Raw genomic sequence first — 17,009 nt, 5'->3', positions numbered from 1 at the left:
GGTGACTTTCCGTTTTTGAGCCGGGGAGGAATTCACACCCCACCCCAGTTGCGTTTCCGAAGAGGCTAAGCCAGTTTCTCCTCTGCCATGTTCTAGATCAGTATATCATCTTTGGCACGGAAGAAGGCATCTACACTCTGAACCTCAACGAGCTCCACGAAGCCACCATGGAACAGGTAGGGGAGAACTTCTCAGGGCCAGCAGGATCCTTCTGGGAGGCCGAGGCCAGGGAGATGGGCAAAGCCCCCTTTCAGGATGGGGGACTAGGTGCGCCCCCTCCAGGGCAGGAGGGCTGGGTGGCCACTGTGGGTGGAGCAAAGGGCTCTCTAATCTTCCCTACTCTTAAGTTCCATCATCTTAAGACAGCAGTGGGAAACCTGTGGCCTCCAGGTATTGCTGGACTCCAACTCCCATCATCCCTGGGTCTTGGCCACACTGCTTGGGGCAGGTGGGAGTTGGAGTCCAGCAATACCTGGAGGGACACAGGCTCCTCACCCTGAGAAAAATGTGGAACCAGCCATCGGAGCTTCTCAGGTTCCCCAGTTTCCCTAACTAGTATCTGCAGCCATATGACTTAAGATCAGCCTTCCCCCGGTCTGTTGCCCTTCAGATGAACAACAGCCGCAGGCAGCACCATGCCACGCTGATGGGAGCTGTAGTCTCTGAAACACGAGTTCCGCTTTTGTTTTACAGGTGAAACTCGAAAAATTAGAATATCGTGGAAAAGTTCGTTTATTTCAGTAATTCAACTTAAAAGGTGAATCTAGTATATGAGATAGACTCATGACATGCAAAGCGAGATATGTCAAGCCTTGATTTGTTATCCTTGTGATGATCATGGCATACAGCTGATGAAAACCCCAAATTAACAGTCTCAGAAAATTACAATATTAAATGACATCAGCAAAACAAGGACTGCAAATAGAGCAATATTGGACCTCCGAGAAGTAGAAGCATGCATATGTATTCAGTACTTGGTTTGGGCCCATTTTGCATCAATTACTGCTGATAGCATCCATGCCACGCCGCATTGAGGCAGTAATAAAGGCTTGACATATCTCGCTTTGCATGTCTATCTCATGAGTCTATCTCATATATTGGTTTCACCTAATATCTCATATATTAGTTTCACCTTTTAAGTTGAATTACTGAAATAAATGAACTTTTCCATGATATTCTAATTTTTCGAGTTTCACCTGTACTCATTTAATTTCCCCAGGCCATCCTTTTAAGATACTGTCTGAAAGAGTTTTTATTCTGTGCTGCTGCCCTGCTTTTATTGTTTCAGTATCATCTCGGGAGGTGACGAGGTCCCCCTATACTAGAGGCATTTAAAGAGAGGTCAGGCAGCCCTCCGTAAGGGAGGCTGAGGTTGCATCCTGCCTTAGGGAGCCTCCTCTGAGGTGGACTCTGTGGCCTCCAAGTGTCTCCTTCCGACTGTAAATTTCTGTGGTCTGTGAGTCAGCCTGGAAGTGTGAGGGATAGAGAGCGGTTATATAAGCTATGTACCGTATTTTTCGCTCTATAACACGCACCCGACCATAACACGCACATAGTTTTTAGAGGAGGAAAACAAGGAAAAAAATATTCTAAACGAAACAGTGGATGTATGATTTTTGTGGTTAATGCTGTGGTCACAGACATGTGATCTGACAGTGAGTTTAGAGTAGCTCAATGCAAAAATCCTGAGGATCCATGTGGATCCATGCTTTGTAACTACGTTTTTGCACCACTGCGGCCCTAGGCAACACTGGGTGCGTGATTATTTTGGTGCAAGCTGTAGCTATGGACATGCTATGTGATCTGATGGTGAATTTGGGGTGACCCAGTGCAAAAATCCTGAGGATCCATGTGGATCCGTGCTTTGTAACAGGCTCTCTGTCCCTCTCTTCTCCCTAGTCAGCGGCTCTTCTCCCGCTTTGCTGTTTCAAAGCAAGCAAAGCGAGCCACGAAGGAGAGAAGGAAGGGAAACCATGGATCCTCTGCTCACGACTGCAGCAGATCCCCCAGCCATCCGTAGGCATTCGCTCCATAACACGCAGACATTTCCCCTTACTTTCTAGGAGGAAAAAAGTGAGTGTTATGGAGCAAAAAATACGTATATATGAAAATAAAACAGATTAAAACTGAGTGTAACTCTCGAAAGCTTAATAGTAACCTCATGACCCAATGCATACTTATCTGGGTACACACCCCCTTCATCACAGCAGGACCTAACTTCTGAGTTAACACAGAATCATAGAGTTGGAAGGGACCAGAAAAAATTAACCTGAGTTGCCAGAAACTGCCTTCCATGCTTCCTTTAACGCCTCCCCAGTTTTTCACCCATGGGAATCTCTTCTGCTCCTTTTTCTAGCTGTTTCCGCGGAGATGCACCTGGCTCTACGTGATCAACAATACCTTAATGTCGCTCTCAGGTATGTCAGTTGCTAAAGAAATGCACCGCAAAGCTTAAATGGGGGGTTGCAGGGGAACAGGATATTCTCTTAGGAAATCTTCCCTTTGGTGTGCTGAATTTAGCTTGGCTTACGGTAATGCCACGGAAGTCATTTTTAATTTGTTTCTTTCCCTTTTGCTCTCTGCAATTTGCTTGGACCTCTCTGGATGTTTTGGGGCTGTCCTTTTTAGAAGGTAACCTTTTCCCACTCTGTATTCTTTGTTTTTATTCGGTATTTGCATTTATTGTTATAATATGCCAGAGTTTTGAGACAGGCCATGTTTCTGTCACAGGGAGAACATTCCAGCTCTACTCTCATAACCTAATAGCTTTGTTTGAACAAGCCAAAAAAACAGGCCTTGCTGCTCATATTCAGACCCATCGGTTCCCCGACAGAATATTGCCCAGGTAAGCTAGCGCTCTCTTACCTCTTGAACCCAGTCTCAGGGCTAGCCGACATAATGCCTTCTAGAAGCTGTAGGGACTACACCTCCCATCAGTCCCAGCCGGTCAAGGATGATGGGAGCTGTAGTGCATCAGTGTCTGGAGAGCGCCTCGTTCACTGCCCTGGCAGTAAGTGCGCCTTCCCTGTTTTTTATTTTATTTAGATAACACAGCCCTGGCAGTAAGTGCGCCTTGTTTTTTATTTTATTTAGATAACACAGATTGTAAGCTCTTGGAATGGTTAGGTGTGTGCGTGTTTTCCACTATGAAGTAAATCATTTTTAAAAGTCAGGTAAAACTGCAGTTTCAAGAAGCAGGAAAACATGGGGCAGAATTCAGTATTGCACTCTAAGAGTTGTTCCATCAGCACAAGGGTTTTGGCTTCCCTGATGGAGTGGTCACCCCTTTCCTCCCCTCTCTGTGCTGTCCTGGGCATTTTCCAGAAAGCCACAAGCACCCCAGGCAATTTGAAGCGATGTGGGTAAGCCCTGCTACACTAGCAGGAGTTGTTGCACTGGCTCACACTAGTGCAAGTATTCAGTTGAATCCGTCCCCAAATGCCCAACATTGCGCTTTGGGCCTCTTCTTACCCCATGAGCATGCCTGGACATGAAAAAATCTTCTTCCAACAACCTTCACTTACCTTCAGAGGTAAGTGGCACCTTATCCAAAGAAACCTCATTTCTTGGAGGTTTTTAAGCAGAGGTTTGATGGCCACCAACTTTCAGGGATGCTCTGATACAAAATGCAAAATGCCCTGATAAAGAACAGGATATGAAATCTTGCATGGGGTGCAGAACGTGAGAAGGGGATTAGACAGTAATGAGGGCTATCAATCATCGCTTCCCATGATAACTGTGTTTTACCTCCGCTGCCAAGAGGCAAGCACCGTATTTTTCGGTCTATAAGACGCACCAGACCACAAGACGCACCTAGTTTTTGGAGGAGGAAAACAAGAAAAAAATATTCTGAATCTCAGAAGCCAGAACAGCAAGAGGGATCACTGCGCAGTGAAAGCAGCAATCCCTCTTGCTGTTCTGGCTTCTGGGGTAGCTGAGCGGCTTGTATTCGCTCCATAAGACGCACACATATTTCCCCTTACTTTTTAGGAGGGAAAAAGTTAGTCTTAGAGAGCAAAAAATACAGTATATTGCTAGACACCAGGTGCTGGGGAAGAACAGAGGAAGAATGCCATTGCGCTCATCTCCAGAGGCATTTGGCTGGCCACTCTGGGTAGCAGGAGACTGGACTCAATAAGCCTAAGGCCAGATCCAGCAGCCAGGCTCTTCTTATCCTCGTAGATAAGAAGTCAGATAAAACATGGAGGTCTGATTTGTGGGGGAAGGGGGGTTACATAAGGGGAGCCCTGCTGGCTCAGGGTCCATGCTTTTGGTAGGTCCTTCAAGGGAACACAAAAACTACCCACTGACCTCTTGTATGCTTCCCTGGCTCTATCCCCGAAGTGTCTATTTTGGGCCCATTTTGCAAGCTTGGCCAACAGTCGCATTGGTTTCGCTCCATCTACGTTCCCGTTTATATTCAGCGGGCTTAACTCTCATTTCAGGAAATTTGCCTTAACGACAAAGATCCCGGATACAAAAGGGTGCCATAAATGCTGTATAGGTAAGTCTTCCGCTTGAGCTTCTGGAGACAACCCTCTCCCAGCTTTGTGGACCTGCTTGGACCTTCTCTGCTGCGGCATCTGCTCCTCCCTCCCTCCAAAGTTTGTTACCTGCTTATATCCACCTTCCTTCCATCCTAGAACCCAAAGCAACATATATGTGTTTTGATATGTGTTCAGACCCCTGGGCTCTCACTTGTGGGGTGCCTCGGGGTTCTGTCCTCTCCCCTGTGGTTTTTAACATCTACATGCAGCCACTGGGCTGGGTGTTCATCAATATGCAGATGATGCCCAGCTCCACCTCTCTTTTAAATCAGAACCGGTGAAGGCGGTGAAGGTCCTGTGTTGAGTGCCTGGAGGTGGTTGGAGGATGGATGGCAGCTAACGGATTGAGGTTGAATCCTGACAAGACAGAAGTACTGTTCTTGGGGGACAGGGGGCGGGCTAGTGTGGAGGACTCCCTGGTCCTGAATGGGGTAACTGTGCCCCTGAAGGATCAGGTGCACAGCCTGGGAGTCATTTTGGACTCACAGCTGCCCATGGAGGCACAGGTCAATTCTGTATCCAGGGCAGCTGTTTACCAGCTCCATCTGGTACGCAGGCTGAGACCCTATCAGTCCGCGGCCTGTCTTGCCAGAGGGGTGCATGCTCTAGTTATCTCCTGCTTGCACTACTGCAATGCGCTCTACGTGGGGCTACCTTTGAAGGTGACTTGGAAACTGCAATTAATCTAGAATGCGGCAGCTAGACTGGTGACTGGGACTGGCCGCTGAAACCATATAACACCAGTCCTGAAAGATCTTCATTGGCTCCCAGTACTTTTCCAAGCACAATTCAGAGTGTTGGTGCTGACCTTTAAAGCCCTAAATGGCCTCGGTCCAGTACACCTGAAGGAGCATCTCCACCCCCATCATTCTACCCGGACACTGAGGTTCAGTGCTGAGGGCCTTCTGGTGGTTCCCTCACTGCGAGAAGCCAAGTTACAGGGAACCAGGCAGAGGGCCTTCTTGGTAGTGGCGCCCGCCCTGTGGAACGCCCTCCCATCAGATGTCAAGGCAATAAACAACTGTTTTACTTTTAAAAGACAACTGAAGGCAGCCCTGTTTAGGGATGTTTTTAATGTCTGATGCTGTATTGTTTTTAATATTCGGTTGGAAGCCGCCCAGAGTGGCTGGGGAAACCCAGCCAGATGGGCGGGGTATAAATAATAAATTATTATTATTATTGATACCAAGTAGTATGCAGAAGATTGGGGTGGGGGGTCAGCGCGATTGAGCTGGCCTGTCAAAGCAGAGCCGGCCAAGTGAGTTCTGCTCCCAGCTCTCCCACTGCTGGAACTGACTCAGCCCTAACCCTTTGGGGTTGTTCCTCTGCTTTTGTTTTCTTCTTCTGCAGTGAGAAATCCCTATACAGGCCACAAATACCTCTGTGGAGCGTTGCAGCTGGGGATCGTTTTGCTTCAGTGGTATGAACCGATGCAGAAGTTCATGTTAATAAAGGTGTGTGAGCCTGTTTTTTGCGTGACTTCGTGGTGGTGTTTCATGGGAATGCGTCCGCTGAGGGTGGAACTTAAAGGCTTTCGTGCAAGATGTTAAGCCGTTTCAGATCTGGAGTGGGAGTCGCATCTGCTGTCAGTTAACTTCTGTGCTTGGTTCAGGGTGTTGATCAGAGCCCTAATAGACCGCTTTGAAGGGGCAGCCAAGACTTGAGGGGCAGGGAGGACCCCTTCACCATTGACCCCTGTCCTGGGGGATGCCAAGGCCCTCCCTGCAGCTCATCATCACACTGTCTCCAACTCCAGCATTTAGAGTAGCAGATGAAGGGCTCCTTTTCAGGAGAACCTTTTGAAAGTGATCCTGAGTCTTCTATACCTGTATATTTTTACTTTGACGTTGCTTTTGTTCATTTGCATTGCAAGGGGGGTTGGACTAGATCAGGGTTTCCCAAACTTGGGTCACCAGCAGTTTTGAGACTACAACTCCCATCATCCCTAGCTAGCAGGACCACTGGTCAGGGATGATGTGAACTGTAGTCTGGAGACCCAAGTTTGGGAAACTCTGGACCCTTTGGCTTCCTCCCATCTCTGCAATTCTGATTCTATAGTGATTTTAATTTACCGTATTTATCTGTGTATAAGATGCCACCAATGTATAAGATGACCCCTATTTTTTTAACCCAAAATTAAGAAATTAGGTTGTTTAGCTTTTTTTGGGGGGGGTCACTTTTGCCAATTGTTCACACGCCTGCCTGCCACTGCCAATCGCTCGCCACAGCCACTGCCGATCACACACCTTGCTGCAGCTGCCAGTTGTCTGCCTAATTGCCACAACCACAGCCGCTCACCAGCAGGCCTTGCCACACCCACCAATCACCCTCCCAATCGCTGCTGCCAATCTCCTGTTTGCTGCTGCCATTAATCACACGTCCCCCCTCTGCATTCACTATCCATGTATAAGACGGCACCCAATTTTTGCCTAATTTTTTTTTATAGCAAAAAGCATCGTCTTATACACAGAAAAATACGGTACTTAAACAAAATGCTGTTGAGGCTGGTCATTGTTTACAGGGTGAGATCTAAATGTTAAAAATAATTTAGATGTCCACTCCGTAAGAAGCCAAATTTCAGAACAGGCTGGTTGCTGTTCAGTCTCTTCTTTACTTTCATTTTGGTGACCTTGTTGTTTCTTTCTCCCTGCCCCTTCCAGCACTTTGATTTCCCACTGCCGACCCCCCTGAACGTCTTCGAAATGCTGGTGATCCCAGAGCAGGAGTACCCCATGGTGTGCGTGGCGATCAGCAAGGGTGTCGAACCAAACCAGGTCGTCCAGTTTGAGACAATTAACCTGAACTCTGCTTCTTCGTGGTTTACAGAAACTGGTGCAGGTGACCTGACTTCAGTTTACTATAAGAGACAATATGAGTTACTCACCGAAAAAGTGGGGAAGTGCCAGAGGTTGGAGGGGCCAAGGTCTGCTCAGAGGAGGGTTCTGTCACCTGGCAAGCTTGGGGGGGGGCAGCAGAAGAGGTGGCATTATAGCGTGGATAATAATAATAATAAATTTTTATTTATACCCCGCCCTCCCCAGCCAAGACCGGGCTCAGGGCGGCTAACAACCAATAATAAAAACAAGTTGATTAAAATACAATTTAAAAGAATTAAGATACAACATTAAAACAATCGCTTCATAGGAGGAGAAAGGAAAAAGAAAGAGGGGGAGGGAATCAAACTGATTCTGAGCCAAAGGCCAGGCGGAACAACTCTGTCTTACAGGCCCTGCGGAAAGAGATCAGATCCTGCAGGGCCCTGGTCTCAAGAGACAGAGCATTCCACCAGGCCGGAGCCAGTGTTGAGAAGGCCCTGGCTCTGGTTGAAGCCAATCTAACTTCCTTAGGGCCTGGGACCACTAGGGTGTTGTTATTTATGGACCTTGAGGCTCTCCGTGGGGCATACCGGGAGAGGCGGTCCCGTAGGTACGAGGGTCCTAGGCCGTGAAGGGCTTTAAAGGTCAAAAGCAGCACCTTAAATCTGACCCTGTACTCCACCGGGAGCCAGTGCAGCTGGGAAAACACTGGGTGAATATGCTCCCGTGGCAGAGACCCCGTGAGGAGCCTCGCTGCAGCATTCTGCACCCGCTGGAGTTTCTGGGACAGCTTCAAGGGCAGCCCCGCGTAGAGCGAATTACAGTAGTCAAGCCTGGAGGTGACCATTGCATGGATCACTTTAGTCAGGTCAGGGCAGGAAAGGTAAGGGACCAACTGCTTGATGCGGCGAAGGTGGAAAAATGATGGCGAGAGCGGATAGAGATGATTCATGGGTTTGAGGCCTGGATGCAAATGGTTTCTCTCTCTTCTTCTCCCCTCTATCAAGGTTGCCAACAGCTTGATGCCATCCATGTCACCCAGTTGGAGAGGGACACAGTTCTTGTCTGCTTGGACAGTAAGTAGCAGGAGCTAGAGCTTGCTTGCTTTTTTTCTTTTCTTTTTTGAGCTCCGAGGCAGAAAGCAATAGAAAAAGAGGAGGGGACAAAAACAGACTAAACACAGTAAAACATAATAATAAGCTAGCTAGGGGTGATGGGAGTTGTAGTTCAACAACATCTGGGGACCCACAGGTTGAGAAAGGCTGTTTTATGGCAGATGAAGATTATGGATTTTTTGGAGCTGGCTGACCTGACTGGAAGAGTCCGCGGCCAGAAGGAGGAGGAGGAGTACCAGGAAGAATGGATGGAATTTAAAGACTATTTAGCTAAATGTGTTAAGATAACTTAATTGGAAAAACTTGCAAGTATTAGATAGGCTTAGGATTTAAATATGTAAGGAGAGGATTTAAGATGTTTAAAGCTAATTGAGAAAGAATGAAAGATGTTAAGTGATCAAGTTAATTTTTTGAGAAATTTGATTTTGGAATACTCTTAAAATGATATATAATGAAATTCAACCAAGGGGATTTGAGGAAGTCACTTAATAATGTTACAAAGATTGGTTTAATTACAAATAGGGTGTGTGTGTGTGTTTGTTTCTGTGTTTGTTTAAAATTTTTGGAAAATCAATTAAAAAATTGGAAAAAAAGAGAAAGGCTGTTTTAGAACAAGGCAGCCTAAAAGCAGCATTTAAGCTAAAAATCAGTTTAAAGCAGCAGTAGAATTACACATTAAAACCCTATATAGATCAGTTCCTCATACACATAGTTTATTAACATTCTTGTGTTATTATTATGATGGTGGTGGTGGTGGTGATTTTGCACTCTGTCGCTGTGGTTCTCCCGCGGCAGCCATTGCATGTCTTGTGGGCTGAGTGGCTGCTGCCGTGGGCCCCGGCTCTTCCCACTTCCATATACAGTGGTACCTCAGGTTACATACGCTTCAAGTTCCATACGCTTCAGGTTACAGACCCTGCTAACCCAGAAATAGTACCTCGGTTTAAGAACTTTGCTTCAGGAAGGGAACAGAAATCATGCTCCAGCGGCGCGGCAGCAGCAGGAGGCTCCATTAGCTAAAGTGGTGCTTCAGGTTAAGAACAGTTTCAGGTTAAGAGCAGACCTCCGGAACGAATTAAGTACGTAACCAGAGGTACCACTGTATTTGTTGAGGCAGCCTCTGAGCTGACCCAGCGATCCTGATTTGGCTCTCGTTTCTCCCTTTTAAGGATTTGTGAAAATTGTGAATCTGCATGGGAAACTGAAGTCGAGCAAGAAGCTGGCCTCCGAACTAAGCTTTGATTTCTGCATTGAATCTGTAGGTGAGCAGAGACCGCCTTCGCCATCGTTTATTGTCTCCAAAGTGCATGCTGCATGTTAACTCGGAGGTGGGGGTCCCTTTTCAACCCACATTCCCTTCTGGGCAACCTTCCAGGGGCCAAATGCCAGCAGTGGGTGGGGCCAGGTACAAAATCAGGCGGGGAAACACATGTGAATTCCCTCTTTGTCCTCCACCAGAAGTTTTGTCAAGAGTTCAAGGATGCATTCTAGCCAGGCAAAAATCCTCAAGGAGGGTGCCAAGCTGTGGCCGGTGAGAATGTGTGGCCTCGAGAGAGTCTTGGGGGCCAGGTAAAGAAGCCTGGAGGCCCCAAATTCCTGCGGTAGATCGCATGCAACCCCACAGATTCAGCGTCTGCAAGACACAAGACAGGAAGATGTTGGAAGGAAAGCCCATAATGACATTCCTCAAATGCCTGGGAGGCTTCCTTGGTGAGAACCAGCCATTGTTATGGCGGGAATGTTCCTCCTGATGGCATGTTTGGGCTCCCGAGTGCTCAGTGTGCGATCAGTGTCCCTCATTGGCTGAAGGCTGGTGGGAGTTGAGGGGGGCAGCCCGACTGTTGCCATGACCCACTGTGCTTGGAGGCTTGCGGTGGAGGCTGCAGACAGAGTTCTCTAGCCAGGGTTACAGCTGCAACCCAGAAGCCAGGGCTCTGTGCTGGCGTTGAAAAATCAAGAGGCAGCCATTGGGCAATACCTTTGCAGACACTTCCTGGCATTGCCAAAGACCAGCTGTCTCCAAGACATGTCTCTGGACTCCTTCCCACCATTTAATGGACTTCTCACTCAGCATGTGGGGAGAGCAAGTAGGTCTCCCCTGGAATCCCCTCCCGTGCTCGGCAAGAGCACCCCGTAAAACAGCCCTGATTGGCTTTGCCTTGTGTCTTGAGGCAGCGGTGGCCACCAGCCTGGGTGGCTTTCAGAGGATTGGACACATTCAGGTTGGAAAAGACCATGCATGGCATGTAAGCAAAGCTACAGGGAACCAGGCTGAGGGCCTTCTTGGTGGTGGCGCCCTCCCTGTGGAACGCCCTCCCATCAGATGTCAAAACGATAAACAACTACCTGACATTCAGAAGACATCTTAAGGCAGCCCTGTTCAGGGAAGTTTTTAATGTATGATATTTTAGTGTTTTTTTGGTTTCTATGGAAGCCGCCCAGAGTGGCTGGGGAGGCCCAGGCAGATGGGCGGGGTATAAATAATAAATTATTATTATTATTATTATTATTATTATTAGCCACGATGGCTGTGCTTTGCCTGCAGACTTGGAGGCAGCAATTCTTGTGAATACCAGTTGCAGGAGGTATTCAGGACAGGAGGACAGGACAGTGTTGCTTTTTGTGCTCAGGTCCTGCTTGCCGGTTTCCCATTGAGACATCTGGCCAGCCACTCTGAGAACAGGATGCTGGAGTAGATGGGCCCAGGGGCCTGATCCAGAATGGCTCCTCCTCTTCTTCTTCTTCTTCTTCTTCTTCTTCTTCTTCTTCTTCTTCTTGTCGTTTAGTCGTGTCCGCCTCTTCGTGACCCCCTGGACCAGAGCACGCCAGGCCCTCCTGTCTTCCACTGCCTCCCTCATGCTGGTAGCTTCGAGAACACTGTCCCACCATCTCGTCCTCTGTCATCCCCTTCTCCTTGTGCCCTCCATCTTTCCCAACATCAGGGTCTTTTCCAGGGAGTCTTCTCTTCTCATGAGGTGGCCAAAGTCTTGGAGCCTCAGCTTCAGGATATGCCCTTCCCGTGAGCACTCAGGGCTGACTTCCTTCAGAATGGAGAGGTTTGATCTTCTTGCAGTCCGTGGGACTCTCAAGAGTCTCTTCCAGCACCATAATTCAGAAGCATCCATTCTTCGGCAATCAGCCTTCTTTATGGTCCAGCTCTCACTTCCATACATCACTACTGGGAAAACCATAGCTTTAACTATACAGACCTTTGTTGGCAAGGTGATGTCTCTGCTTTTTAAGATGCTGTCTAGTTTTCTCATTCTTACCTTATTGCATCTCTCCCGCAGTGTGCCTTCAAGACAGTGTCCTGGCCTTCTGGAAGCATGGGATGCAAGGGAAAAGCTTTAAGTCTGACGAAGTAAGTCTTGGGCTTGGGGGGGGGGCTTGTTTTCCCAGCCTTGCTGCCCTCCGTGGAAGGAACTTGGTTGCTCTACTGAGAGAGGAACGCCCCTTCTCAGGGAAAGCCAGAGAGGGGAGGGGAGCCCTTGTGGCTCTGTCCTGGTGAAGGATCATAGTTGGCCCACGTTCGGTTAGAAGAATATTGGGTGCCAGGTGAGGGGAGCCTTCTCTGGCCAAGATCCTGCAGAGCAACAGACAGTCAGAGTAGACGGGCAATTGGCCTGACCTGGTGTGAGATGGCTTCTTGTGGGGGTGCCTGATTATCATCTTCCGGAGCAACTACTCTATTCCGAACTTAAAAATGGAAAGCGTCATGCTGGTGGTCAACAAAAGGTTTATAGACTGTCTCAAGGCAAATCTAAAAAATGTAGTATAAACACTAACAATTGGGAAACACTGGCCTGCGAGCGCTCCAGTTGGAGAACAGCCTTTACCAAAGGTGTCAAGGGCTCTGAAGACCCTCAAACTCAGGATGCAAAGGAGAAACATGCTAAGAGGAATGCACGCTTGGCAAACCCTCACTGTGATCAACTCCTGCCCAGAAACCAGTGTCCCCGCTGTGGAAGGACGTGTGGATCCAGAATTGGCCTCCACAGCCACCTATGGACTCACTGTTAAAACCGTGTTTATGGAAGACAATCTTACTTGGCTATGAGGGATCGCCAAAGAAGAAGACATTCTCAAGTATAGCGACTTAAGGGTGGAGGGGCATCGGCAGTCAGGTTTGTAGCCCCCAGAACATATCACAGCTATGAAGTCATAACAAGCCTTGGTCATTCCCACCACCATGGAGATAATAACAGAATCAGGGAATTGTAGAGTTGCAAGGTACTCCCAAGGGTCATCTAGTTGAACCCCCAAATAAAAGCGTATGAAGTTGTACAAACGCACTATACAAAGTTGCTGTGAAGTTTATCACGATGATGTAAAGTGCTATTTATTATTATTATTATTACTCACGGTTGGTTTATATTGTTTTACCAATACAACTGCCTTCTAACTCTTGTGTAAGGCTTGCCATAATGGCACAAACAACGGGCTCAAGGTTCTCACTTCATTATGGGAGGTACCATTGCCCAGTGGCGTAACACCTTCCTAGGGGCATTGTTTGCTGTCTTTGTTCTGAGTCAGGCCATTGGTCCTCCTAGTTCAATATTGTCGACACTGACTGGCAGCGGTCTTCCTGGGTTTTAGGCAGGGGTCGTCCCCAGCCTCCCCCCAGGGTAGCAGCACATAAGCATTCCTATCTAGCCCATTTGGAGAGTGGGAAGCATGATAGGCACACATTAACTCAGTGATAAACCTAACAATAACCCTGGAAGGCAGACCAGGATAATAACAGCTTGCCTGAGGCCACAGTGAGTCTGGTTGAAGGGAGATTTGAATTTGGGCTTCCCATCTGGCACGAGAATCCTGCCCTTGGGCCACTACACTGTCGCACAAATTAAATTTAAGATATAACAAATAGCAATGCAACAATAACGTACCATATTTTTTGCACCATAACACTCACTTTTTTCCTCCTAGAAAGTAAGGGGAAATGTCTCTGCGTGTTATGGAGCGAATGCCTGCGGGTGGCGGGAGGGATCTGCTGCAGTCGTGAGCAGAGGATCCATGGTTTCCCTTCCTTCCCTCCTCCGTGGTTACAAAGCGTGGATCCACATGGATCCTCAGGATTTTTGCTTTGGGCTACTCCAAACTCACTGTCAGATCACATGTCTGTGGCCACAGCATGAACCACAAAAATCATATATCCACTATTTCGTTTAGAATATTTTTTTCGTTGTTTTCCTCCTCTAAAAACTACGTGCGTGTTATGGTCGGGTGCATGTTATAGAGCGAAAAATACGGTATATGGATAGATTTCTGTTGTGGCCTTTAGCACTGAGTGCTGTTGCACTCTGTTCCAGCGCAGAGGCGAGGAAAGAGTGCCTGGGCCTGACACCCATTCCCAGGTGGATGGTGTCGGACTCCATCTCCCTTGACCCCACCCGGCGTGGCCCAGAAGTCAGGAATGATGGGAGCTGGAGCCCAGCAGTCTTGAACTGTGGTTCAGTAAGCTGCGAAGGTTGCTTCTGAACTAACTTGCTGTGCATTTTGTCAACAGTGACCGGACTATTTGACTCAACCCTCCTCCGCAGTCTTAGCTAGCTCAAGTGTCCCTTTCTCTGCCCCTTTTGCAGGTAACCCAGGAGATCTCAGACGAAACTCGGGTGTTCCGCTTGCTGGGCTCCGACAGGTGAGCTGAGAAGATTTTGACACACTCCACAAATCTTATATTTAGATTTCCAGTCTTTCTGCATTAGAAAACTCCATGGCCATGTTCTTAAAAAAGATGCCTTTTCCCATGTCATGGGATGCATCCAGCAAGACGCCCCCTTGTAGCATGTTAAATAATAATAATAATAATAATAATAATAATAATAATAATAATTACAATGGTACCTCCAGTTGCGAACAGCATCCGTTCTGGAGGTCCGGCTGCATCCCAAGGTATTCGCAACCAGTGGATGGCTTTTACGCATGCGCATGGCGTGGTTTAGCGCTTCTGCTCATGCGCATGGTGCATAGAGCGCTTCTGCGCATGTGCGTGCAGCAAAACCTGGAAAAATACTTCCGGGTTTGCCGCATTCGCATCCTGAAGTTTACGTAAGCAGAGGGATACATAAGCAGAGGTACGACTGTATTATTATTATTATTATTATTATTATTATTATTAAGTCCAATGTTGCATTACAGCTCCCAGCGCCCACGGTGGCTGGTGGCAGTGGGAGTTGTCGCCCCCACATCTTCAGGGTGCCAGGCTGGGGGAGGCTGTGATGCCAGGGCCCCAGGGTGCCCACTTGCAGGGAGGGCTAACTTTCTCGTTCCTCCTTCCCCTCACAGGGTGGTGGTGCTGGAGAGCAGGCCGACCGACAACCCAACGGCCCACAGCAATCTCTACATTTTGGCCGGCCACGAAAACAGTTACTAGGCAACTGAAACCCGACTCGGAACCGCCAGCCAAGGAATACGTCACATAAGGAAGCAGCCCTCAAGGAAATGCTATCCAAGCCGGACTCTCCCTCCCTCCCTCTTGCTCTCTCTCTCTCTCTCTCTCTCTGTTTCTCCCTCCCTCTCCCTTTGCTCTACTGTGTCAATATCCAAACGGACCCATTTTTTTAGGAACGAGAGCCAAACGTCGCCTGGGCGTCTTGCAGCTGGGAAGCAGCTGATCTGTCACTTGCCACTGTGTGGTTGGTTATGTTGAGTTTGCTTAATAAAAGCTACGAGGTTAATAAGCCACTCTGGTTCGTTAGGCCCGGGGGGGGGGGAGATCCCAAATGCGTTCACGGTGCCATGCGGTTCTCGACGCAGACTTCTTTTGTCTTCCGGTTAAAATACCAAGGCTGCCGCTGCCTTCCAACCTTGTGGCGATGCCAGCTTTTGAATAGTGGTGGCTGAGATCGAAATCAGGAACATTGAGGCTGGCAGGGAAGGCGGGTGCAATTTGGGGACACCCCCCATGGGGAAGACTTCCCACGCAAAGCCCCTCTGGATCTTCTCCAAATGATCCGCTTTCAAGAGGTCATCAGCATTCCCGGGATATTGTGGGTTTTCTGTTTTTTAACGCAACTGTTCTCTGTGGGTTTGTAAAATAGACTATTTAATCCTTATTTATTAATCTGCTGCTAGGGTCGTGTGATGTATCCTAACTTCTAGCACATGAAGGTTGCAGAGCAGCTTTTGGGGGGGTTGAGGGAGGGGGGCTCCTCCCCCCCCGTCTTTATACAATTGTACAAAGAACCTGGTATTCATTTCACCCTTTTTGCCTCTTAGATGAAGCCCGTCGTCTGAGGGAGGTGTTTATATATAGATAAATATATATTTGCTTTCGTAGATTTTCACGGGTACAGGAATGCAGGTTTTGGTGTCTTCGGGTGTCTTCCCGTGTAAGAGTCGGGGTGTCTGTGCGACGTTTCGACGAGGTCTCACTCGTCATCTTCAGGCTGGTGCTTTCGGCTTCTTGTTACTGGAACAGAGCTCTGTTCCAGTAACAAGAAGCCGAAAGCACCAGCCTGAAGATGACGAGTGAGACCTCGTCGAAACGTCGCACAGACACCCCGACTCTTACACGGGAAGACACCCGAAGACACCAAAACCTGCATAAATATATATATATAGGGGGACGCAGGGTGGGAGGAAAGACCTTTTGGCTATTCTTGCAGAAATGCTGTTTTGTACAAGAGTCTTTTGTAGGAGTTTTTGCTCGTGGGATTTGTCGCCAGAGGGAGCGTGTGGCAGAAATGCAAAGCCGTATCTCCGTGAGGAATCAAGGATCCCTAGATTGGCCCGAAAGATAGATTGTGTGTGAGAGAGAGTGTGTGTGAGGGGAGCACACGGGTGTGTCGTCATCACGAGCTCCTGAGAATGTACGGAGAAAAAGAGATGGAAGGAAAGGTCATCCAGGTCTTGTGGATCCCTGGATCCCCACCCAATGGTTCAGGCCAGGTGAGACAGAGGTGGTAAGGCCGATTCCAGAGGCCCCCTGGTCCTTGCAGCTGGGTCCCTGGTGCGAATCATCCCTTTCCCTGGAAACATCCCCCTTTCTATCACGATAGATGCCAAACTGGGAGCACAGGAAGCCACTGACTGGATGACCCTTTCTAAAACTGCTTTCAGGGGAGAGCTCTTTTTAACGCTTCACGGACACGTATTTTATTTATACTGTGCCAGAGGAGAAAATGCCGTGCCTGGAAGAAAGGAACTAGATTTCCCCCGGACTGGGCGAGTTTCGAAAGGGTCTGTTTTTTAAAAAAAATCCCGGTGGTATAGTATAAATATATATATATAAGACGCAGTATTGTCTAATAAATCTTGGGGAATATCCTTTGTTCCATTATCCCTTTCTTAAGGCTCTCATCCATGTTTCTCCTCCCCGCCTCCCCCTTTCATCCATTAAAGTATCCCTTTTGCTCCTGATTTTTGCCTGCTTTCATTCATTACGTTTTAGTGGCTCTGCAGAGGGACACGGGGGGGGGCGTGGCTCTCTCAGCAGAGCAACTGCCTTGCATGCAGGGGGGTCCCAGGTGGGGGTCTCTGGCGTCTCCAGGTGGGGCTGGGGGTGTCGTCCGAAATTCTGGAGAGCC

The 17,009-nt window shown here is 48.2% G+C and overlaps 1 protein-coding gene across 2 annotated transcripts in view; it reads left to right on the top strand.

Moving 5' to 3' along the window:
• The window catches only part of MAP4K5 (mitogen-activated protein kinase kinase kinase kinase 5), a 107,350-nt gene extending 92,024 nt beyond the window's left edge, over positions 1-15,326 (top strand). For both annotated transcript variants that reach the window (XM_082217027.1, XM_082217026.1), the window contains 11 exons: positions 97-176; positions 2,357-2,417; positions 2,731-2,845; positions 4,446-4,504; positions 5,898-6,001; positions 7,208-7,385; positions 8,371-8,439; positions 9,648-9,740; positions 11,769-11,839; positions 14,064-14,119; positions 14,767-15,326. In XM_082217027.1, coding sequence (XP_082073153.1) covers positions 97-176; positions 2,357-2,417; positions 2,731-2,845; positions 4,446-4,504; positions 5,898-6,001; positions 7,208-7,385; positions 8,371-8,439; positions 9,648-9,740; positions 11,769-11,839; positions 14,064-14,119; positions 14,767-14,854 — 974 coding nt within the window. In that variant the 3' untranslated portion in view covers positions 14,855-15,326. The remainder of the gene's footprint in view (positions 1-96; positions 177-2,356; positions 2,418-2,730; positions 2,846-4,445; positions 4,505-5,897; positions 6,002-7,207; positions 7,386-8,370; positions 8,440-9,647; positions 9,741-11,768; positions 11,840-14,063; positions 14,120-14,766) is intronic.
• Positions 15,327-17,009: the final 1,683 nt, after the last annotated feature.

This window comes from Podarcis vaucheri, assembly GCF_965113315.1.
Source record: "Podarcis vaucheri genome assembly, chromosome: 1".
Lineage (NCBI taxonomy): Eukaryota > Metazoa > Chordata > Lepidosauria > Squamata > Lacertidae > Podarcis > Podarcis vaucheri.
The sequence above is the reverse complement of the archived record's forward strand: the minus strand, read 5'-3'. Positions and strand labels throughout refer to the sequence as shown.